This window comes from Lissotriton helveticus, chromosome 4_1 (assembly GCF_964261635.1).
Source record: "Lissotriton helveticus chromosome 4_1, aLisHel1.1, whole genome shotgun sequence".
Taxonomy (NCBI): Eukaryota; Metazoa; Chordata; class Amphibia; order Caudata; family Salamandridae; genus Lissotriton; species Lissotriton helveticus.
In genome coordinates, this window is record NC_136063.1 from 1,830,463,676 (window position 1) to 1,830,489,576 (window position 25,901).

At 42.8% G+C, this 25,901-nt stretch overlaps 1 protein-coding gene across 2 annotated transcripts in view; it reads left to right on the forward strand.

Moving 5' to 3' along the window:
- The window catches only part of CHM (CHM Rab escort protein), a 732,389-nt gene that overhangs the window by 677,925 nt on the left and 28,563 nt on the right, over positions 1-25,901 (forward strand). Inside the window, exon 14 of one of the 2 annotated variants that reach the window (XM_078688468.1) lies at positions 4,409-4,581. In XM_078688468.1, the coding sequence (XP_078544594.1) occupies positions 4,409-4,581 (173 nt within the window). The remainder of the gene's footprint in view (positions 1-4,408; positions 4,582-25,901) is intronic. The other variant, XM_078688469.1, reaches the window with a different exon arrangement.

Consider the following 25,901-nt stretch of genomic DNA (forward strand, 5'->3'; position numbering starts at 1 on the left):
TATTCCCTAAATCCTCACCAAAAAGCAACCAAATCCCTCCACTGGAACGGGTACGAATTTCCGCTCAAAAACACGCCCCCGCAAACACCAAAAAACGCCAAAATCCCTCAACACCTTGTTAAACAGCATGTTAAAACAAATACTGCCTACTCAGTACAAGATATTAACTCTTTGGCACAATCTTTCCTCAATGACTGCAGTACATGGGAAAGTCATGAACTCATTTCTCCACGTTATCACATAACACGTACGCACATCTTCAAAACATTTTCTCCAAGTACTTGAAAGAGATCCAGCTCTCTCCTGACTAACGTAATGATAACAAGCTCTGCACAAAACATAACCACATGGCGCTATTCACAAGCCATATTTACAAGAAACTCAACATGTCACAAAAATGACACGCTATTCACAAGGCATATTTACAAGGCGCTATTTACAAGGAACTCCACAGTAAACTTATAGCTCTAACTCTAACTCTAGCTAGTTCTTCTGAGAGGACGTGATTCTTTTTCTTTGGCTTTTTCCTCTGCTAGTTTATTTCTCTCTACTTTGTTGAATTCTTTCTCTGATCTCCTATGTGACTCTTTGCGCCATAACTCAATAGCGTCTTTCTGAGACTTCTTTTATACATATCATGACCAGGTGTATCTCTTGGCGGGATGTTAACTGACTCTTCTAGTATACCTTTCCTGATCCCTATCTGACGTAATTTTGAAAACAATACACAAAAAATAGACTGTAACAATCAACAATCAATTATTACCCTGGCAGAATTTCTAGGCATTAACAAAGTATCATGCATCAAATGAGAGACAGGATCCGTGGTGTCCAAGTTAAATGGGCTTTATTCCAATAACTCGAGTCAAAGGGAGAATCAGTTCCATAACCACAGAGGTGCAGGAAGAGTCTTCTAACATTTAATAACAATGAACAGAATATATACATTTTACTCCTTGTACATAGGGCGGAACGCTCCAGGCAGAGCAAGAAAGAAAGAGATAAGAGCATGTGGGCGTACATGAGGGTGTGTACTTCGATGAGTCATAGGTAGGTGATTGGTAGGTGTCATAGGTGGGTGGGTACTTAGAGGAGGAGTTTGCATGACCAGCTCGAACTTTGTCCTACTTGTGTGCAACATGAGCATGACGTGCAATTGACGTGTAACTGGGAGGAGAGCTGACTTTCAGTCTAGTAGAGAGATCTCTTGTGTCAAGGCGACCAGCACATCTAGTACAACTGATATCTAGAGTCAGGGGATGTATTATCTGAAGCAAAGGTTGCTCGTCACTAAATGACAGAAAGGGCATATTTATTTGTTCGTTGCATGAGCTTTCTATGGATGCAAGCACTGTAATCCACTTAAACAGAGACAGAATGGCTGGGCCCTATCTATGCAGATGGGTTCTGTGTACCTTCTTCACCAGACTGAAATGTGATTCTGTAAAGCAAACAGATAACTGTTATTCATAATACTGTCTTGGCAGGCCTTACTGGGCTTCTTGCGGCTTTCAGTGTGTCAGGAGTCATGAAAACATTAATTCAGGGACTGGTGGTTCAATCTGAACCACAAAAAGGGTTCAGTACGATATTTATTTAAAAGTGCACAATGTAAAATACATGGGCCTTATGCTACCTTAACGTTTGGGAGACTTTGATGACTGGCATTTCTAATGAAGGACATGATTGCAGGGGCCTAGTGATTCAGGCCACTACAAGGAAATATGCATGGATGACATGCACACACATGTAACATAGGGTATACGTAGGGGGCATCCTGGTCAGGCAAAATTAAATTTTCCTCATTTGGCCCAGTTGCTCAGGACTTATAATAGGTCGGGCCTTGGGACATCAGGAGTAAAAGGTCATAACCACCACGGTTGGTAACAGCAACTCCTGTCTGCCCCATAGCCCTCTGAAAGGGGTTCTCACAGACATTTTTTCAGACCCACCACCTTAGGAGGTACTGCTTTGGTATTTATTCGCAAGGTGTGGTATCTGCGGTTAGAAGTATCCATCAAAAGAACAAGTTTCTTGTCAAATGCTCTTTCCGGTGGAAACTCTGACCACAGATTCCTCACCAGAGCAGGCTCTGTATGATGGCTTCTTAATGTGGGTCCATTTCAAGGAAACTGTCTATTGAGTTCCAACACATTTTGTCTATCCTGTGACTACTTAATTCCCTTCTCCTTGTTCGTTTCGAATTCACTGCCGAAAAACTAGAAGCTTCCACAACTCACAATACTATGACCGTCTTTGTTCCTGAGGTCACTAGCGGGTGGCTCAAAGTTTTTAAAGGGGTTCCTTACTGCTGAGAATCAATATGCCATCGCTGATGTTAAGCATAAAGGGCACTGGGGCAACTGTGAACTGTTCTGGGCTTCATCACCCTCAAAGTCAAGGGTGAAGGATGCATGGGGCAGCCAATACATACACCAGTGCCCTGTTTGCAATTGCGAACAGGACGCTGTAAAGAGCAGGTGACATTGTGGAACAACACACAAGTTGAGTAGACCCTAAAACTTAGGCATGTTTGCCAGGGGAATTTCAGAGTGATTTAGATGGGTGTTATGTATCTAGAGTCTTTAATTGTTGATATCCAGCATTGAATTCCAGAATGCTGAAGCATCATGACTCAATCAGATCGATGATTGTGTTGTCAATGGGCAGCATCTTTCCAGCTTAATCATGTGATCTGAAAATTATATCTTTGTGCAGATGTGCAACTGAGCAGGCCGCTTGACCTTCTTCAGGACAGCAATAAGGAGAGTGAGAAATTGGGAATATTCATCTTCTTGAGGGTTAGAATCCTCCAGCTCCTTTGTTTCTGGATTCGGAATGAGTTTGTGTTAGAGGGCAACTGTTCTGTACAAGTGGTTCGATAGAAGCAATGCTTTCTTTTTTCTCAGGTATCCACTTAACTCAAGTATGCTGTCAAATGCACAGAACCTGATATTAAATGTATCAGTTTCAGTGTTTCATTCTACAATCCTGCATTACAGAAGGGTGCAAGTGCCAGATTTCATGACAACAAGGTAGAACTTACTGAGTGGATGTAAATGTATATCAAGGTGGTCTGCAGTTTCGGGTACGGCTATAGCGATTTAAACTGGATGGATGCCATCAAATTTAAAGTTGCCCTCGTTTCTAGGAGGCCAACCACTTAGAGCCCTTAATTCTTCCCTTGACACTTGGTGTGCTCTTGTTGTTGTGGAGCTTTGTAGTCTGTCTGCGATATAATATGTACTTCATACTGTCACTTCCGTCAACAGTGGTGAGTCACCTTCAACTGGACTTGATCTTTTCTGACTCTCTGCAAGTGACCATGGATTCTGGTTCTGACTCTGGTCTGTTCTCCTGATCCAATATTTCTTTTTTTACTTTCAACAATTAACACTGTTAATTCATCCTTTATATGTGCTGCTCTTGGTCTGGAGGATTCTTAGGGGCGACGACACTGCACAGTATCCATAGGTGGTGTGTATTTGCTGTTACGCTCTCAGCTGCTTCAGCTAGAAGGCACTGTAGGCCTGTAGCCTGTGCACTCTCTACTCTGCCACTTTGACACCTGCTTGAACTATTCCACAGTGAGGTGTGGGAAGTGTCCAGTGATCCTGATTGATCTTGCCTTGTCTGGCTCAAGAGGAACCACTTGCGGGTGGTGTTCATCTGCAGATTGAAAAGAGCTTTCATGGCCTTATCCACTCTCATGAAATTATCCTCCATCATTGTGTTCTTTTTGTGTGATATGCCTCCTCTACCACAATGTGGAGCAGCATGAATCTCAGTGTCATAATATGTGAACTTTATCCCCTTTGAATTGTCATGTAGTTCGGTCATCCACATTTTCTCTTGAAGCTTTCGTTGCTGGGGAAGTGAGGAGATGACAGTAGGAAAAAACTGGCCTCCAGGCCCTACGTCGGCTCAGTTGCCCCAGAGTGACCTTTTCTAGAATGAAAACACAGAGCAGTGTCTGGGCACAGAAGTGCAGCACCATCAGTACATGTGTTAAATGGGTCTAAACAAAATGGTATTTCACCAGTTGGTTGACAGGGTGACGGGGGGGGGGGGGCTTTGTAATGGCAGCACACCTAGTGGCAGTAGCAAGCAGAGACCCAACTACAGAGAATTATATTGTGAGCCTCTTTTTAGGCCCAAGGGCCTGGTATAAAGTAGGTGTAATGCAGCCAGTGTTAAAGGATCCACGTGTCTCCATTATTGAGCATACCAAAGGAAAAAGATAAAGCTTCATATGTAATCAGATTATTGGCAAAATTCGTATGGAAAGTTCTTGACACATCGTTTATTTTGCACATATTTTTTTAAAATCTTGATTATATTTATTATAGGTTTTTATTCCTGTATATCATATTCGTGATCATTAATTTAAGTTTTCGTTGCTGTTTAGAACCAGAAGACACAGAAGATGATACTGAAAAGCCTAAAATCTTATGGCTTATGTTCTACAATATGAGAGATTCTTCTGAAATTGATCGAGAGTGCTATGAAGACTTACCATCTAATGTATATGTTTGCTCCGGACCAGATGCTTCTTTAGGAAATGACAATGCTGTTAAACAGGTAAAAGCCTGTTCATGACATTTTATTGGTATTACTTTGTTTTGTTTGTTCATTATTTTAAAGTCATCTTTTTATTGATTTTTGCTATTAAAGCCACATACGACCGCAGTTACCACAAAGCACAGATAATTAACATCTGAAAACCTCCCACTGAACGCAGTATCCGTGTCCATCTATCCCTCAGTAGAGGGGTATGTGTCTTATCCAATGATGAGAAGTTAGTCCCCCCCCCCCCTTCCCAATATCTTTCCCAAGTTCTCCATAACCTTTGATTCCTCTTCGGGCATCCCGGGACTTATATCTACCCTGCATGCTCCCACCATTGTTGTTTGTTCATTTTAACAAGGTTTTGGCTATAATAGGTGTGGTCAGTGCAGTGGAATTGCTCCAGAAAGTGGGAGGAGCTCCACTCCAGACGGTATTTAATTTAAATGACAGTCCTGTTTTTTTCTTTTCACCCTGGGCCGTGGCACTAGAGGAATAACCGTCTCTACAATTCAATAAATTAAAAGCCCTGTTTGTGTTTGCAGGACAAAATGAAGACTGCTGTTATCCATTATTGGATGTTTCATAGATTTACATGCTTGAATAATTCCCCATCATCTAAGTGGGAGTCCCACGGTACCATAGTAGAGCTGTATGTAAAAATATCATAGGCTATAATGGCACAAGGCCATCAGTTTAATAGCCTATCTATGTCATTTTTAAAAAAGGACCAAACTTGAACTATAACCAATCAGGTGCTAGCAGCTTCTAGAACACTCCCAAGAGAGACTGATTCCCTCAGATTTTCATTGCACATCATGTGTGAAGGGAGTCTCCCTGAGCTCTGCTAATTTTTTCTTCAAGCATATATAAAAAGCCTTATTACTGCTATGTCAGACAGAAAAGGCCTTTTCGATCCCTGCAAGACCTGTGTACAGAAAAGGGTCCATGTGGATGACCCACGTAAGGATTGCCTGCACTGCCTCCATACCAAGCATGAGGTTACAAAGTGCAGGATTTGCTGCACTTTCTCCTCCGAAACTGTGAGGGACAGGGAGGAGAGGTTTCTCTTGTGGCTTCAGAAGGCAAAAACGCAAACAACATCTTCGGAGGCCAATAGTGATACTTTTTCCAGGTTTCACAAGAGAACTAGATCCCTTGAAGGAACATCTGAGGAGACCAGAAAAGCCCTGATGACTTCTTATCAGGTATAAACATCGAAAACAAGCATTTGCACTGCAATAGTTCTCGCATTAGTGAAAGTTTGAGCTATTGGTGTTGCAAATAATAATGTTTGTTAGATTTATTTTGTGTTAAAAAGTATCCCAGCAGTAGCATAAGAAATAAAAGAAAATTCACGTTACTTATGCTACTGCTGTCTAACAAACATTATCATTTGCAACGCTAATAGCTCATACTTTCACTAATGCAAGACCTATTGCATTGCAAATACAAGGCAATTGGTGTGTAACACAAATGGCACGGGTGGGGGCAAGGTGTGTCCGGAGATAGTGTACTGCCCCTTTGTTGGCTCGCAAGAAACTACTGTGTCAATGTTACCAGGATGTTGTAAATACTAAAATGTAAACAATCTGGGACTTGCAGGTTTCTAGGAAGCGGTGCTTTGCAAATTGCCTATTTCCTTGCATGCTGCCTGCTCTGAGCGTCCCAGGGTTGAGCTCTTAAGAGTCCCTGCCCGACGAGTGGGACAAACTAATTTTGATTTGAGAGACTAGATGCAGGGGAGGGGACCAAATTTAAAGGTAACTTTGTCGATTAATGTTCCTGCTAGAGAGAGATTGGAGTTTTCTTAGTGGCTGTTTCCTCTCATGCTAAAGTAGCGCAGAGGATTAAGATGCCTGCTGCACAGAACATGTCCTTGTGTGTCTATAGGTTTTTAGGCAACAATGAAAATGTAAAGGTAACTTTGGCGATTGATGTTTCTGCTGCAGACAGATCGGAGTTTTATGTAGTAGCTGTTTCCACTTATGCCAAAGGTACACAGAGGATTAAGATGCCTGCTGCAAAGAACATGTCTTTGTGTGTCTAGAGGTTCTCAGGCTACAATAAAAATGGAAATGTAACTTTGGCGATTAATGTTCCTGCTGGAGAGAGATCAAACGTTTATGTAGTGGCTGTTTCCACTTATGCTAAAGTAGCTCAGAGCTTTAAGGTGCCTGCTGCAAAGAACATGTGTTTGTGTGCCTAGAGGTTATTAGGCAACAATAAAAATGTAAAAGTAACTTTGGCAGTTAATGTTCCTGCTGGAGAGAGATAAGAGTTTTATCTAGTGGCTGTTTCCACTCATGTTAAAGTAGCACAGGGGATTAAGATGCCCTCTGCACAGAACATGTCCTTTTGTGTTCAGAGGTTGTCAGGAAATTATAAAAATGTAAAGGTAACTTTAGTAATTAATGTTCCTGCTGGAGAGAGATCGAAGTTTTATCTAGTGCTGTTTCCACTCATTCTAAAGTAGCGCTGAGGATTAAGATGCCTGCTGCAAAGAGCATGTCCTTATGAGTCCAGAGTTCTTCAAGCCAATAAGGAGCTCAGCTGACCTTTGCAACAATTCTTGCAGTCTCTAACTTGGATTGTCCTATTTGACCCCCTCTATCTGTCCCCAGCATATATTATTTTGGCAAATATCGTTGTACGGTATTTCAACTCGGACTCCAAATTATAAAAGTGAAACTACAAGTTCCAAAATGCAATGTCATAATGGTGGGTAGAAAGCTGGGCCGGTAGATATCACACACAATAAATTGCAACTTTCAGAAATAGCTTGCTAATGTGTCTTGTTGTCAATTACCAATCAGCAATAAAAGAAAGCAACCAAATTTTCCTTAATTGTTGAGTGCTGTTAATTTCAATTGGCTTTCCAATTTTTAAATAATAACAATCTGGAGGGAATTTTAACTTCTCGCTGCCATGCTGTGATAGCTTGGGCTGAGAAAAGTTACAACGTAACACTTCTGGATGAAAATATCTGCTATGTTTTTTGCACAGAAAAGCATAAACCTGACAAATGTTTGCAAGCACAATAATTATTTTTTTAGAAAAAGAAAGTGAACAAACCAAATTGATCCAGTTTCACATGAAAAGCTAGAGTAAATAGCATATGCGAGCCTGAGGACGGTAAAGCATAGATCTGAAGTCGCTGCTTTTCCGATGCAGCCCATATGTTTATTTGTTGCATTCTGGTACTTGTAGTATTGCTTTTCCTAATATAGATGCAGAACTACAAGTATGTTGGGTAAATGTGCACAGGATCAACTATTTGCACCAGAAATAAAACAAAGTCAGATTTATATGTATGGTCTAAAGCAAGATTTCGTGGACATCCGTGGGACACGTGAACTTTCTTCATTTTTTCTATTGGGTGCATTTCTGTTTTTATATCGGTAGCTTCCAAAGTGTGGGTATACAGTTGCATTTATTTTATTTTCTCTTGGATTAGCTATTAATCCGAGGCTTGTAAGGAGCTGGACCAATCACAAGCTTTCACTGGATCACTGATAGTGACGGCAGATGGCCTTAAGGGATGGGTCCATGGTAATCAATTCTGCCTACTAGAGGAAGGTCTAGGGCTTCAGGAGAGTCCTCCAGTGGAATTCCTAAATTACAGGAATCCAATGGTGACAAAAATACCACAAAGGGGGTCTGCGTGTCAGGCTTCCACTCTTGATAAACGGACACACTTTAGGCTTGGAATCGTCATGCGCACAGACATTGTAAACGGGGAAATGTTATATAAGCAAACTGAGAACTTGATAACTGTTCTTTTATAAATCATGTTTTCTTTTTCTTTAGGTCAGTTATATTTTACCGCAATGCCTTTGGACTATTACCCTTAGAATACACTGGATTGTAACACAGCGTCCTTGGTGACTAACCGTTTTCCGTCTCCCCCTAAAAACTAATCCCCTCCATTCATTCGTCAAAAATAACCGTAGTTTGCAGTTCAATGCGGAATTAATTGTTGACATAAAATAAACTTTAAAACGAACCCTGTAATATTGTTAAACCCTGGGAGCAGAGTATTCATCTGAATTGTATGTCCGAAATATGGACCACTACTTTTTACTGTAACCAGAAAATGAGTTTGGCAAATGAGACCTGCCTGGGCGGTCATGGCAGTCTATAGTATTTTGGAAGGGGGCGGTGTTGGGGCTGGGAAAGTTGAGGCAGGCAAGGGAAGTAAGACATGTTGAGAGGGGGAGGGAAGGAAGGACGAAGGTAAAAAGGGCTTGTGTGATTAGAAGAGGAAGAAGAGCTGGCTGAGCAGGAAGAAAACGAGATGCGAATGAAGCTTATGAAGTCGGAACGGCTATTATAGAACTCCTAAAAAGCTCGTACTCCTGTCCATCAAAATCACTAGAACGTGTTTTCAGTAGCATGAAACGCAATGTAAATGCATTTGCAATTATTTTCAGGCTTATGAGATTTCATTTAACTAATTTGGTGCATTCTGTGAGTTGTATTCGGACTAGATGACGCACTTTGGGTCACAATTAGTGATTTGTAAAAGAAAGCCAAACCAAAGAATTGGAAAACCAACTCTCCACTGACTCACCTGGTATCTCAGGCTTTGCACAAAGTACATGTTATCATTATCTGAGATCTCAAGTTTTCCTGATGATAATCTTGAATAGCAAAACCAGTCCTGATGAAGCCGATCTTTCATTCTTTTTTTTTAAAGCAGAGAAGCTCGCGCTCTAGAAGCTGTAATTGCTCGCTTCTAAACAAGAGGAGGGTAATCAGCTGGGCCAAGCAGGCTGCAGCGGACAAAAGAGCCCAGAAGGAGGTAGCTGCAGCCCGAGAGGGAGCGAAGAGCAGCTGTTCAGAATAAAAACAAACTGCAAAAGGTGTTGCAGCAAGGGCACAGGAGAATAAGTGAACTGGGAGCAAGGGCCAGGAGAGAGCAGAAAGACAAAGTAGTTCACTGAAGGAAAACATATGGCCCATAATGAAAGGATACATGTAGCAGCACAGTATCCAGGGCGGACAAAACAGCCATAGACAGGACAAATGTATGCAATTGACCAACGAAAACAAAGGAATGTGTAAAGGCAGAGAAAAGAAACAATGGAAAGTGCTGAGCATGTTTAAAAGCACATAGACAGAATACCACATGTCTCGAAGATACAGTGCAAGCGCTGCCTAAGCGAGACCTAAAAAGGAGAAGCAAGCACAATCTGCGCCTTCTAAAAGGGATAGACACAGCTCTCATACCTCCTTATCTGTCGCCTCGACGAGCCATTAATCCTCTACCAAGTCCCTCTCTAAGGCGCCTTCACCGTCGACGAACAGGCCTACCACTGTTTCGCCGTCAAGACCGTCAATAGCAAAAACAACAATGACACCATCCACCACCAACGCTCCCATCTCATCAACGAAGATTCAGTCATCAACAAAACTCTTGTTGACGCTCCTGTCCAAGGCAATCCCATCAACGTCACTCCTGTCAATGATGTTTCCAGTGATGATCTGCTGATGGCTGCCCCGTCGACGATAGCTCCGTCGACTTGCATCCCTCTGACGACAACACCGTCGATGCCACCATCGATGAGGATCCAGATCATAAAAGCAACCAAGACCTTTCTATGTCCTAAGGTTTCCTCGCCCAGCAAAGTTTTTCCTCTGCCTCCAAGCCAGTTGCTGGACCTTGAGGTATGTGATGATGACAGACACATTAAGAGCCATACAGATAATATTCTAACCCTCCACCTAAACAAAATAATCTACATCTACCTATATCCTTGGTCCAGATCTTCAGGCTATGCTCACGGACTATAGAAGACGTTTTCAACGTCCTCCTGAGGAACAACCTGGGCACTAACACCGCAGTCTGTTACCCCTCTTACTCCAGCACTTATGCCTCCTCCAGCCACTCCTAGAATGACGTCTTCCCCACATATAGCAGTGCCACAGTGGGAGGAACCAGCCTTATCTGATGGCAACAGAGAGGAGGGCGAGATTCCTAAGCCTCAGCCTTCTTAAGATGAGTGGGATGACTACGTTCTACCCAAGCCGTCTCCTCAACGGCCTGTTGATTCGCCTCCTGAGGACAGCAGAGGTTTCCATAACCTTCAGGAAAGATTGGTAAACAGGTTCCAGCTCGCTATGTTGGTTAAACAGTCCGGCAGTTTCTTTTACGAATTTAAGGAGCAAACAAGGTAGACTGTCTGGCCTATACCCATCATTCACCACGTCTGGCAAGAAGGGATCAAGGTTATTAAAAACCCTACTGCAGTGGTGGCTGTCCTGCCTCGTATCGATAGAAACTACAGAGCCCCTGAGCATTCTCCTTTATGCTTGAAAGGACACCACAAACCAGATTCCATACTTTCTCAGGGGGAGCAGTGTAAATCAAAAAACCCTTCCACTCCTGTTTCAGCACCACTGGACAAAGAGGGGTGTCGTTTGGACAATAGTGGCTAGAGATTGTCCACCAGGTCTGCCATCAGAGCGCCCTGTTGATTCTGGGTGGTTACGACTGCCAAATGTTGTCAGATATGGTTCCATCATTGACCTCATTCCAGAGGACAGAAGACATGAAGCTAAGAAGATCTTGCAGGAGGGTGAGCATACCTCCTCTGAGACAACAGATTGCGCCATGGACATCGCATCCACAGGCTTCCGTCAACTAGCCGACGCAGCATTTATAAGGTGCCAAGGTTGGCTCAATTCGACTTTTTTCAGACCTGAGGTCTAATCTAAGATTCTGGACATGGCGTATGATTGGTACACGTTATTTGGCAAGCACATTGATGACGCACTTCTTGTCATTAAAACGAACACTGATACTGCCAAATCTCTCTGCACCCTCCAGTCAGAAGTGGGCTTTTTCGAGGAGTGGAGGGCGCAGTTTCCCTTCTTACAGAGGTGGCTACCAATGATCCCAGCAGTAGCAGTCCTACCAGCCCCAATAAAGACCGGAATATCAACAACTATCATACCATCAACCCTCCTCAGCAGGTTTTTCTAAGTAAGGCCTCCGAAAAAGACCACCACCTCAGAGCTGCAAAACAGGTCACAAGCATTGACCTTATCCAGGTACCAGCTACACTACCTTCTCATCCGGTAGGTGTGAATATCTCCAATCACCTCTATCATTGGGAAAGCATCACCTCAGACTCATGGGTTTTAGACCTAATCTCCTATGGCCAAACCCTAGAGTTTATTGAAAGACCTCCAAACACTCCACCAGCGAAGCGCACCCACCTCGTCTTCACTTATTACGGAAGGAGACCCTCATAATGCTTGCCAAGCGAGCAATAAAGTTCCGACTGCTCAAAAGAGAAAAGGATTCTACTCCCGTTCCGACTGCTCAAAAGAGAAAAGGATTCTACTCCCGTTTTGTTTCTTAATATGCAAGAGATCAGGAGAGTGGAGACCTATCCTAGATCTCAGGAAACCCAATCTTTCTGGATGATAACTCTTGCCGACATTCTCCACTGTCTGACCAGCAGAGTCTTTGACATCTCTAGATCTGGAAGATGCCTATTTCCATATCCCCATCCATACCAAACACCGCAAATATCTCAGATTCATAGAAGCTGGTACCCATTACCAATTCAAAGTTGTTCCCTTTGCCTTCAAGTCAACCCCTCGCATATTTATCAAATGCTTGACAGTGGCACTGCCATCACGAAACAAGGTCATCAGGTATTTCCCTCCCTGAATGACTAGCTGCTAAAAGCTACAAGCGCCTGCCTGTCACTTTTTCTCAAGCTAGGACTCAGGGTGAATTGGTGAAAGTCTTCCACCACTCCCAGTTAGATATTTCCGTTTATCGGAGCCGACCTAGCCCAATACAGAACAAAACCTTCCTCTCCCATGAAAGACAAGGGAGGTTAGCAGACTACGCTCGAAAATTCTCAAGAAAACAGTCCATTTCAGTGATGTTGTTCAAGTAGCTCCTGGGCCTGATCTCGTCAGCAATCAATTTAGTCCTGTTAGATCACCTGAAGATAAGGCCATTACAGGAAGAACTGCAGATCCAATGGCTTTAATCGGAAAGGTCCTTCATATCCATTACTCCAGGAATGATAGACACGCTGAAGGGGTGGTCTCACAAACCACATCTCACATGGCCTCACATACCTGCCATTGGTATCATAATTCATTATCACCACGGATGCAACAGTGAAAGGCAGGAGAGGCCACTTACAGGACCTTCAGATCCAAGGAAAGTGGTCAGCACATCAGATGACTATGCACATCACCAGTCTGGAACTAGCTGCGATATCTCCCACCCGGCATGGTTTCCTCCCAAGGATCGTACGATCCTCGGTGCTGGTCCGTACTAACACTATGACCAACCTGTATTATATCAACAAAGAGGGAGGAACCAAATCCTTAACACTTTCTCAAGGCGCCCAGGAGCTGTGGACTTGGCTTATGGCCCGTGAAAGCCGAACACATGTCTGGAGTGCACAGCACACTAGCGGATGCTCTCATCAAGATCACAGACAGTTGCCACGAGCGGAAACTAGACCAGCAGCAGCTAGACAATATATTCTCACTGTAGGGGAAGCCAGCACTGGACGTCTTGATGACGAACAGCAATGCCAAATGCCAGTTCTATGCCAGTTGCACTTTCGATGCGATAGTCTGGAATTACACTTTTCCCCCATTCCCACTGATTCCCAAAGTTCTCACCAAGATGGAAGCCGAACACTGCTGCCTTCTCTTGAAAGCTCATAAGTGGCCCAGGCAGTTCTGGTTTACGGAGACCAAGCTCATTTGCCTTCCATCAACACCATCACTCCTGACATTGCACCAGGGCCAGATATTACACCCGGAGCCAGCCTCTCTCCACTTGCACGCATAACTCCTGAGTTCTATGAATTTTAGTACTTAAACATCACTCAAGAATGCAGAAATATTCTTTCCAATGCAAGAGCGGAAAGCGCTAACAAGACTTACAGATTGAAGTGGAAAAGTTCTGTCTCTGGTCAACAGAATGACTTACACCATTTCATGCCTCTCCTGATCAGTTTTTACCTGCTCTCCTTTCTCTGGCCAAGTCAGGCCTTGTTTATGCATCTGTCAAGGTACACCATGCTGCATTTTCAAGGTACAGATGTTCTACTCAGGCCCTGTGTCTCTGTTCGGCAAGACTTGTAAAACAATTTGTTGTAATTTCTCTTTAAGGTTTACATTCCGTGTTGGGAATGAAGTGACATCAGCGAGAACGTGTTGCTCGAGCTGAGTCACAGAGTGACAGTTTAATGCTGCCGCAGCCACAAATTTCCCGGTTTGTGTCGAATAAAAGTGAATCTCATTAAACGCGCAGTATCTATCGTTTCATTACTGGCGACGAGAGACGCCCACCGAAGAACCCAGCGTGACAGAAAGAAAGGATAAATAAAAAGGGAGCAAGGTCAGTGACAATTTTACGGGGAGGTCGAGTTAATTGGTTATGTAACAGAAGACCTGCACAAACGTTTTAGTTAACAAAGTGTTAACCGGATTTTACTTGTGGCTGAAGAAGAAGCGTATAATTAAAACGCTATTAGAGAGTTATTGAATAACTGTTGGCAGCATCATTTAAAGCACGCGCGTGAAGCAATGAGAAAGAATCATACCGCGCGCAAAAAGACTCCGACATTGTTTTCACTTTGGGTGACGTTGTTTAAACGCAAGACAGGAAAGAGAGTATACGTGAGCTAACGCTACGTGCACTACGAAAGTTAAATGAGCATGCGCGCAGTGAACTGTTCTTGCTAAAGTAAACAGTGAAGACGAATAAAAAAGGAAAAAGAGTCTTAGCGAACATCTGTCAAAGGGATTATGCTCACAGAGAATAAACAGCGCGTTTTTAGCAGTAAAGAAGATTTTCTAGATTATTTAAAGTCAAGAAAGAAGGCGTGAGCAACAAAAATCGATACATATTGGATGAAAGAGTCAAGCATTTTCAAGATAAGTTAATTATTTCAATTTATTTTGTTAATTATTATCTTATGTATTTTTAAAAAAAACAATTCGCTTGAGGTTTGCGACAGCTAAAGGAAGTGGAATTTTTTTTTTCATCCTTTAGAAATGTCATGCTGAGGGACTTATCAATGGATTTAAGTTAGCTTATTACTTTTCCTTCTTTTTGTTGAATTGTTTTTTAGATCATTTTTTTGTCTGTTTTATTAGTTTAAGTTAATTTTCTTTACAGGATGGCTATGGTTAGTGGGATGAGTCAACCCCCTCAATTCGTGAGCGAACAAGGTGAACCTGTCCTCCCATGGAAAAACTGGAAACCACTTTTTGATTCCTATCTGATTGCCATTGTTGGGGAAATATTTTCGGCAGCAAGAAAGCAAAGTGTATTGTTGCACAATCTTGGCATCGAGGGTAGGAATATATATGACAGTTTGGATCCTAAACCTATCGGCAGAGGGACAGGAGAGCCGAATGATGTTTATGAAATGAGTATTCTCTTACTTCAAAAACATTTTGGAGCACGCCTGAATGTGGTTATGGAAAGACACACATTTGTTATGCGTATTCAAGGAAAAGGAGAGAGAGTTGGAAATTACGTTGCAGCTCTCAAGTCGTTAACACAAACGTGTGAATTTGAACAATTGACAGACTCTCTTATACGTGTTCAACTTTTTCGGTGCACAAATGATCCAAAAATTCAGGAAAAATTATTGTCAAAGAATCCCAATCTAAAAGAGGCCATAACCATCGTTGAGAGTGTTGAACACACCTCTCATTGGGTAAAAGAAATACGTAAAAGTCCGAGCCATGTTGAACCTGTTGTCAATCTAAGAAAAGATAACCAGGACAGCGTCTCCTCTGAAAACCAATTTGTGGCTATCAATAAAGCGACCAGTAAGCAGGAGAAAAGTTCTTGTAAAACTGACAAACAAAAGTTAAATTTTAATGCGAATAACGATGGGAAATTCAAATGCCCAAGGTGTGGGCGCCAATTTCACGGGCCTAATTTTCCTAATTGTTATGCCAGAAGCACAAATTTCAGAAATTGTGGGAAAAAGGGTCAATATGCTTGCATGTGTAGGAACACAAAGGTACATTTGATTGATGATGACGAAGAATTTACGCAATAGGAAATTCATTGTATTACTGATGGCACACCTGAGAATATAAATGACGTGAAGTCTGTAGACTCTGACACTGTGACTATGCCTCAATGTGATGTATGCATTGGAGATGAAGTTGTTCCCGTACTAGTTGACTCTGGTTCCCCATAAACTGTGATAAGTGACAAATTTTGGTTTCACACTTTTGGCAACAAGAAAATTGATCTTTTGTGACCCGATATCCTGTGGGATATGGAGGTCAAAAAATTGACTTAATAGGTTTTTCCATACAAACTATTCTGTTTAAAAACAGGGAAAGAAGTGGGTAAAATTTATATTGCCAAGCGTGGCGATAACCCCTTAGGTTGGCTCCACCAAAGAGATCTTGGCCTTATTCTGAATCCAAACGCACCTGAACAAGTCATGTTGATTTCTCTACAGAGTGATGTCCAGGACATTATAGACAAGTTTCCCAGAGTTTTCAGTGGAAAACTTGGCCTTTTGAAGGGTTTCAAACATAAAATAATCTTAAAGGAAAGTGCAAAACCAACGGTGCATAGAGTAAGGAAGGTACCTAATCTTATGATGAAACCACTTCAGGAAGAAATTGAAAGACTACTCAATTTAGGAGTTATTGAGGAAATTGAGTCCTCGGAATGGCTCGCCCCCATTGTTTTGGCCTCTAAAGAAAAGGAACTAAAATTAGGATGTGTGTGGACTTAAGAAGTCTAAAAAATTCTATTTGGGTTGACAGACAACCAATTCCCAATATTAACGAGACATTGACGAAACTGGGTGGTGCTTCTTTGTTTAGTGTTATGTATTTATCAGCAGCTTAATACCAGATTTTGCACTCATGAAGATTCAAGACCCCTAACATCTTTTGTAACCCCTTTAGGTGCTTACAGATTCGAAAGGATGCCTTTTGGTCTGGCAAGTGCAGCAGCTTGTTTTCAATGGGTGATGAAAAATGTTTTATCTGGCATTGATTCTGTCATATTTTTCCAAGATGACATTCTTGTCCATGGACAAGCATGATGAAGTTCTTTTTGAAGTTTTGTCTAGGTTGGAAGAACATGGTCTTACCTTAAATAGTGAGAAGTCAACTCTGTGTCATATCTTGGGCAAACTATTTCAGGTGAGGGTATCAGTCCAAAAATTGACCTTGCGGACGCTATTTTACAAGCACCACCTCCTTCTAACAAAGAGCAGGTTAAATCTTTTCTTGGTTTAGCCGAATATTTTTCGAAGTTTGTGTATAATTTTGAAAGTGTAATGCAACCTATTAGGATTCTTCTAAAAAAGGGTATGATTTTCGATTGGAATGATGAGTGTGCAAATGCTTTTACCAAGGTTAAGAGTGAAATTGCAAGGATGCCAACTCTGGGTCATTTATATGTGCAGAAAAAAACTATTTTGACCACTGATGCAAGTGTGCAAGGATTGGGGGCTGTCCTATCTCAGGTAGTTGATGGAAAAGAAAAGGTCATTGGCTTTGCTTCACGGTCATTAAAAGGAGCAGAAGAGCGTTACTCTGTAATAGAATGTGAGACTCTGGCCTGCTCTTGGGCAATTAGTCACTTCAGATTCTACTTATGGGGTTTGCCATTCTTAGTTAGATCAGATCACAAGCCACTTGTACATATGTTTTCGTGTAGGAATGTGGAGAGCACCACCCCAAGAATTAAGAGATGGATTGAAGGACTTTGGGAATATAATTTCCATGTGGAGTATTTGCCTGGACTTAATGTTCTGGCAGATTTTCTGTCGAGAATGCCTTTGGAAAAATACTCTGCATGCAACCTTGATAGTGTGAATGTTTCTTGGGTAAAGGAGTCCGCCTATAACCAGGAAGAATGGCAAAGTGGTTTAGTCAGTGATGAAGCAAGGGCAATAGTTATGGATTTTACTGTCAATGGCTGGCCTTGTTTAAAAGAGGTTCCTGACTGTGCCAAAGGTTACTGGAATGTTCGAGATGAGTTGAACATTGTGCAAAGTGAGCTTTTGCGGGGTGATAGGTTGATACCCCCATTTCAGATGCGTGAGAAGATTATTAACCTTGCACATGAAGGGCATCTTGGCCGCAGTCTTACTAAGGCTAGGATCCGAGAGTCTTATTGGTGGCCTGAGGTTGACCGCCATGTTGAAGAAATAGTCAGGGATTGCACTATTTGTGCTGGGAATGACAAATTCAGGAAAGTAGGGTCTACTCCTCTTTCTCCTGTTGCTATGCCTGAACGTCCTTGGTCTAAACTTGCAGTTGATATAGTTGGTCCATTTGACAATTGGCTCCTTCTGAGAGATTTGTTGTTGTCCTAGTGGATTATACGTCAAAGTGGGTGTCTGCTTCTTTCATGAGTTCAGTTGTGACAAAAAATATCATAGAATTTCTTAAGGATTCTTTAACTTGTGAGGGTGTTCCTGATATCGTTATTTTGGACAACGGGGTCCAGTTTACTTCTCAAGAAATGTCGGATTTTTTTAAAGACCTGTCCATCAACCACCAAAAGAGTGCTCTTTATGCCCCTCAGGCTAATGGTTTAGTAGAGAGCATGAATAGATTAATTAGAGCCTCTGCCCAGACTGCCTTAGAGATGAGAGTTCCGCTTAAACCCATACTTAGGGAGAAGCTTTGGGCACGCAGAAATACTCCAAACAGTTGGACTGGTTATTCACCTTTTAAGAAACTCAAGGGTAGAACTGCTGGTTCTAAACTTAATCCCTTATGGTTGAGTATAAAAGACAGAGGTTGTGTTGTAAATAACTGGGGAGTTAAAAGATATCAAAACAATTATAATCAGAGGTTTGATATTAAGATGGGGGCAAGAAAATTTGATTGGAGAGTGGGTGATCTTGTCTATGTGAAGAAAGCAGTCTGGTCACCAAAAGGTGAATCTAAGTATTTTGGTCCCAGGCTTATTATTAAAGTTATGAGGAGCGTTGGTATGCTTGCTGGAGGGGATGTTTGGAGCATGTCTCGTTTGGCAAAGTGTACGAAGGGGGATGAAGATGTCAAGTCTAAATCTCGCTATTTTCAGTCCAAGTATAGTCACTCTTAAGGCAATCTTCAAAGGAATCATACATGTGATCAATTGAAATCTCAGACAAGTCTGCCACACAATGATGTTCAGCAGAGTTTCAACAACAAAGTTGTTTCTGATTCTTTTTCTCGTAGTACTAGAGCCAAGAAGTCACCATCGTATCTGCAAGATTATTTTCTTAAGTTACTATTTTAATTTCTTCTTCATTTAGTTCTATACTTGTTTTTTAATTGTTTTTTTTTATTTATCATTTGTCATTATTATAAAAGGGAGATGTGTTGTAATTTCTCTTTAAGGTTTACATTCCGTGTTGGGAATGAAATGACATCAGCGAGAATGTGTTGCTCGAGCTGAGTCACAGAGTGTCAGTTTAATGCTGCCGCAGCCACAAGTTTCCCGGTGGGCTGTCGAATAAATGTGAATATCATTAAACCCGCAGTATCTTTCGTTTTATTACAATTCATTAAAGGTCTCTTTAGAGCTTTCCCACCAGTGCGATCTCCTCCTCTGGAATGACATCTTAACATAGTCATCTCCCAAGTAATGAAACATTCTTATGAACCCATTCCTAAGGCTCATTTAAAGTTTCTCACATGGGAAGTTGCTCTTTTGCTCGTTCTGACTTATACCAGACGGGTTTGTGAGATACAGGCATTCACCACACAAGAGCCTTTTATATGATTCACAGGTGAGTTCATACTTCTCAGAACAAACCAGAGATTCATTCCAAAGGTGCCTTCTCAGTTCCACCTCAATGAGCCGGTCATACTTTGAACTTTTCCCCCCAATCCAGCCACTCCGGCTGAGCGTGCTCTCAATACACTGGATATTAAACGGCGTCTCAAGTTTTACCTTAACTACGCACAGTCACAAGATGTTACAACTATTTGTCTTTTTTGCCCATGGTCGTTAAAAGACTGCAGTGACAAAAGCAACAATAGCACATTGGAGTGGCAAAACTGAATTGTTGCTAAAATCCAAAGTGGGCAAACCCCTAACAACGAAAGCTAAAGCGTATTCTACAAGAGCAGTGTCTTGTCATGTATTCCTATAGGTTCTGAATCGATCCCCCTATTCCTGACCCTATTCTAGTTAAACAAACCAACAAGTTAACTAGCAGTCAGCCCATGAGGCAGAAAACCCCCATGATGCAGATACCGTTATCTGACGCAGTCACACTACGGCACAGGAACGTGTTATCTGATTAGGTCATAACGCTTGCGATCTAATTAGACAAGCGATATTCCTCCAGCCCCTGATAAGGCATACGGAGTTCTCATAACAAATCAAACCTATGACAACCTGGGCAAAACCCTGCGGCCATTGTTTTGATTTCACCGAGAACTTCAGTAAAAGAATGTGCTAACGAGCAAGTCGTATGACATCTTTATTGACGTATCTATGTCCATCCTTACGTCAATCTCGGCACCTTAAAGGTATAAATATTACCGATCTTGCCTTATGCAAACACACGCGTGGTGACGAGACGGAGCAGCCATACTTGCCGAAGCCAAGAGCAGAGCAGACCCCGCTGGCAGCAGCCCCGCCTTTCTGACGCGCTGAGAGAAGCTGCTTTCTCCTGCCGAGAAATCCAGCCCCGGCGTTTCTGGGTAGCCCTCGCAGGCAGCCTGGAATATCGAGACCAGAGAAAGAGATACCATTCCTCATTCATCCTAACTTCCAGGTACAGAACTGAATAACCCCTCGCAGAGAATTCTTTAGTTATTCACTTGGCAAAAACAAACTTAACTTAAACTGTAACTTTCTATTCCCGCCCACGTATTAGACTTAGGTCAGGTACACGGGGTAGGCGTATCTAGAAACACCAGTTGAGTACGTTTAGTCAAATGTATATGTGTATGTAATATATTTTATTCATTTTAAAACATCATATGGCTTAGAAACCATATCAATGTTTTTACAGTATTATTTTATACTATTGCTTTTAATGTATGCACTTTACTTAGCTATAAGTATTGCAATAATATCGATCCATTTCTCTTGTATGGGAAAGGAGACTGATCAATAAATAACACCTTTTTATTGAACACGCCCGTCTCTTCCTTTTCTCTACATTCTGATGAGACTAAGAATGCACGTACTGACTGAGTAAAATAATTTGCCTTTTGTTCACACGACTCTCGAGATTTACTCTTGATTAGGGGAGAGCAAAGTTGTCATGTTCTATGGTTGTCAGAAACTAAATCCCTTCTTGTCTAATCAGGGAAGTTAAGTCCTCCTTGAACATTCGAGAAAGTTTCTAGTGAACTCTGAGCTAAGCTGGCAAACCCAAAACTTTAAGTCTAGTATCGACAGTAGTAGACCTAGTTAACGTCTGGCCTAGGCCTTTACTGCTGTAGGTACTATTCCAATGCGCAGAGCCTATTGGGATGATAGGAGCTACACTACATGGCGCCCAACGCGTTTGGAAAGGGCGATAAAACTAACGTAAGACATTTAGAGTAACTCAGTCGTGCTTTCTCACTCAGACCCCTTTTCCCAAATACTCCAAAGACGTCTGGAGTGGCTGAAAGGTTATATCCGCCAGACCTCGCAGGAGGGAACTCCTATGTATGGTTCTTGGTATAGTCAACGTTGAAGGATAAACCGTTCCAAAATATTGTGCATCTAATCTTTGTTTCCATAAGAAACCTGATCTGCAAACAAAAGAAATAACCTTCAGGACAGTAAAATGTCAGACAATGAAGAAGAAAGAGAGGCAGTTAGATTAGCAGCTGAACTCGCAGCGGCTGATGCTGCAGCACTAGATGCGGACGGGGATATAATACTCATCCCGGTCATCAAAAGGAGATCTATAACCCTGAAACTTATAGAAAATGGACTGACACCTAGAGGTGGCACAGTCATATTCGTAATTGAGGCACACGAATATCGGCAGACAGAGGTATACTATTCATGGATACATTTTCCAGCAGCAAATGCTGTAACAAAGTACTTCCACTATTACAAAATAGAGGAACCTCCTAATGAGTACACTCCTTTCGAGGAGGTGGAAGTACCACTCAAATTCCAAGAGCATTTGCTCTTATTTGATGGCGCCCTAAAACATAACAATCACATCACCAGGCTCGGTCCTTTAGGTAGACCAGGAGCAACGTGGCCGGTCCTAGCCGGATACACACCACATCCAGACATCAATGGGATGTCTGTAGCAGAGCTGTTAACACAGCTAAAACAATTAATAAAAATTCATAGACAATTAGTTCAGTATGTGATGCAGACTTCAACAATTCAGCCAGCGATTAAACTTCCACAGCTGACCCCTCACCAGGGGAACACAAATAAAATTACACCACAGAACATCCAATCCTGCCTAGGTAAAGTACCGGCTAAACGGGAACAAATACCATTCTGGTTGGCACAGAAAATTACCCAAATAGAGGCGGTGTTTCCAGACACCACCCCGCTAGAAAAGCACAGGATTCTGACTATCTGTCTCCCAATGGGAATCGCACCACACATAGAGGACTGTGACACTTGGGGTACAGTCTTTGCTTCCATCTACACAAAAACGCACGGTGTTCCATCCATTTCGGTAATACCAGATGTGCTAAAACAAATTCAAGATGAATATGGTCCTGAACCCGCTTTAACTCTTGGTATGAAATTACTAAAAGACTTCAAGCAGGTCTCGGCTACATTATTAGCCAACATAAAGGGAGAAGCAGCAAACGTGGCGATACGCCAGAGGTTAAAAGAGACAGATATAGCAGACCAACCAGCTGAAATTGCCAGAATCATAGAAAAATCCTATGAGGAACTAGGTAGAGATAGTTTAGGTGGAATACCAGTAAAACCACAACTGACTGAAAGTCCAGAAAAAATATTTATTTAATAATAATTCACCAAAAAAGAACTGGGATGGAAACAAACAATCCAATCCTAAAGAAAAGAAATTCCAGTCCAGAGGAAGGTCTCCGAGGCGAAGAGAGAAATCTCCGAACCAAAGACACAGGTCACCCCAGAGTGACCCCTCTGGGAAAAGATATAACCTTAGAAATAGGGATAATATAAAAAAGCCTGATAGATATCAAGACATTGATACACGTCCCTCTCAATCTTTTCAGACTTCCTCGCAGAAATCGGAAAGAAGAGGACGATCAGAACAAAGAGAAGAGCACGCCAAGTCCAAAGACAAGGAACCTGCTCAGCTAAAAAAGAAATTACAATTTCCAAAAAAGAAGGTAGCCAGTATCAAGGTAGTTAACAATGCCGAGAATACTGAGGACACAACTGAAAAACGGAGAGTGGGCTCAGACAATGCTAGACAGTGCAGCAGAAGTGAGCATAGCTCGCAAAGTCCTTATGAATCATCTGGAGACAGTGGACACGAATGAATATCTTCAAGTGGAAACTGCGGACACCAGAGTTAGCAAACCTCACAAGATATACAAGATAACATTACGTATAGAGGGAGATAAGACTAGGAAAATAAGGGGACTATTTTGGGATAACCTCTCCGAGGGCTATGACATCCTTCTAGCTGAAAAAGACTGGCCACCAGAGTTTGTTAGGGAGTGCCCTCATGGCGAAGAAATAATTATGCCTGCCTTCTCGAATCATATCCCGATTCATAAAAAATACACACTTGCCAGAAAATGGGCAGTGGCTTTAGCTCCTGCCTTATATAAAAATCATGTAGGATGGGATGATGACTCTCCTCCTCACAAAATCCAGTTAAAATCACAACCAACTGCACAAAGGCAGTACCCAATTAAGCAAGAAGCTAAAAAACAGGTAAATGAAATACTAGATCAGCTAGAATACCAGGGGGTGATTGAAACTTGCACCTCACAAATGAACAACCCTTTGTTTCCGGTCTCCAAACCAGACAATTCATATCGTCTAGTTTTGGATTATTATTATTATAATTATAAACCATTTTATAGCGCGCTCTGCTACTGGGGAGTATCCTGGCGCGGGAGAAAGAAAGGCAAACAGACCCTCAAAAAAAAGGACTCTTAAATAGCGCTGTTAAACAGATGTGTTTTCAGATGTTTTTTGAATGCGGCTACGGTGGGTGTGGAGCGCAGGTGAAAAGGAAGAGCATTCCAGGCGCGAGCCACGACCACCGCAATCGACTGACCACCAAGTCTGGCACGTTTAAAACGGGGAAGGGATAGTTGAAACAGAGTGGAGGATCTCAGAGTACGTGTGGGGACGTAACTAATGAATCTTTTTCTCAAGTACTGGGGGCCTTGTTTATGGATAGCACGAAACGCCAAAACCAATGACTTAAACCGGATGCGCTGTGCAACCGGGAGCCAGTGGAGTGTGCGCATCTCCGCGCGAACGCTCTTCCATCTAGGAATGTTGAATAAAAGACGGACTGCCGCGTTCTGGATGAATTGCAGGCGTTTTACCAGGTAAGAGGGGATTCCACTGAACAAAGCATTGGCATAGTCCAACCTGGACAGTATAAGCGCTCGCGCAACAGACTCCTTTGCCTCTCTAGGAAGCAGGGGAAAGAATTTGCGAAGCATTTTTAAGGTCGCAAAACAGGTGCCAGTGAGTTTTTTAATATGATGTTCGAATCTTAAATCCTCTCCGAACCAGATGCCCAGATTCTTGGCAGGTCTCCCCATCTCTTTCGGGCCTGGGATGTCAGAAGGCCATAGGGTACTCATGAACGAGGGGGGAAAGGAGCCATAAAAAAGAACCTCAGATTTGTCCTCATTGCACTTCAACTGGGCCCTCGTCAACCAGCGAAATACAGAGGACAAACATAGATGAACTATAGAGGTATCAAGGTTGTCATCTGGCCAGGTAAACAGCAATTGGGTATCGTCTGCGTACCCTATGATCTTAGCCCCGAACTGTTCAGCTAGATAAACCAAAGGTGTAATGTAGGCATTGAACAGTAAGGGGCTAAGGGTGGAACCTTGCGGGACACCTGTAAGCGGAGGTTCAGGCTCGGAGGCATAGGGAGGCAGCCAGACCTGCTGGGTCCTGTCAGACAAGAAGGAGGACAGCCAGTCTAACACAACCCCTCCAATACCTATATCCGCCAGCCGGCCGAGAAGAAGCTCATGGGGGACGGTATCGAACGCGGCAGAGAGGTCCAAAAGAATTAGGACCGCTCTGCCGCCTCCGTCTAAACAGTCCCGGATGGCCTCGCTCATCTCCAAGAGGGCTGTCTCGGTGCTGTAAGCAGCCCTGAAGCCCGATTGGGCCGGGTGGAGGGCATTGGAAGTTTCAACAAATCTCTCTAGTTGTCGAAATGCCACCTTCTCACAGATCTTTGTGAGTGCCGGTAAAAGGGAAATTGGTCGATAATTCCCGGGGGCCGCCAGTCTAGACCTGGTTTCTTTAGGAGAGGCAGAAGCTTAGCCTGTTTCCAAGCAGTAGGAACCACGCCCGTCCTCAGGGAGAGGTTCACAATCTGCGTGATCTCAGTGCAGACTAATTCCGCCACCTCCGAGAGCACCCGGGCAGGACACGGGTCGGCGGGTGAGCCAGATTTCAGGGACTGGATTAAAGGGAGAGTAGTGTCCTCCACAATTTGCTCGAAGATCGTGAACTGCTGTTCCGAACTAGGGCAAAGGGAAGGGCACGGGCCCTCTATTGCATGGTCGGTGGGGAGGGCTGCTGCAAGGTCTTGCTGAATCCTCTTTATTTTATTGATAAAAAAGGAAGACAGTTCCTCACACCATTGCATCGAGGATGGATGAGAAACGGCCTCAGCGAAGGGTGCCACAAAGCTTTTCACAATGGCAAAGATCTCTTTGCTACTGTTGTCTGCCTTGGCGATACGCCCAGCATAATATTTCCCCTTCGCACCCTTGATGGCTGTATAGTATTCTTTTTGCGCCAGCCGTAGAGTGGATTTAGCCTCAGGGCTATAATCACGTCTCCATGCTCGTTCAAGCTTTTTACACCCCAGTTTTAATTCCCTCAGTTCTGGGGAAAACCAAGGTTGGGAGGGGGTGCGTCTAGATCTGGTAAGCGTGGTCTGCCTAATGGAGGCGGTTGCCGCCTGCTGTAACCACTTATTAAATTCACAAACCGCATCGCCCAGAGGCAGTTTAGATTTAGGGCGAGTATTAACCAGAGCCTGTCTGAATGCAGGTAGATTGATTTTTTGGGAGTGACAAATAAAAGGTGGGGAACAAGGCTCCACAATCTCCCAATTAAATCTGACCAAATCATGGTCGGACCAGGTCGTTTTTTCAACAGCCACAGACTGAATAGGGAAATTAGAACATACCAGGTCAAGTAGATGGCCCCCCAT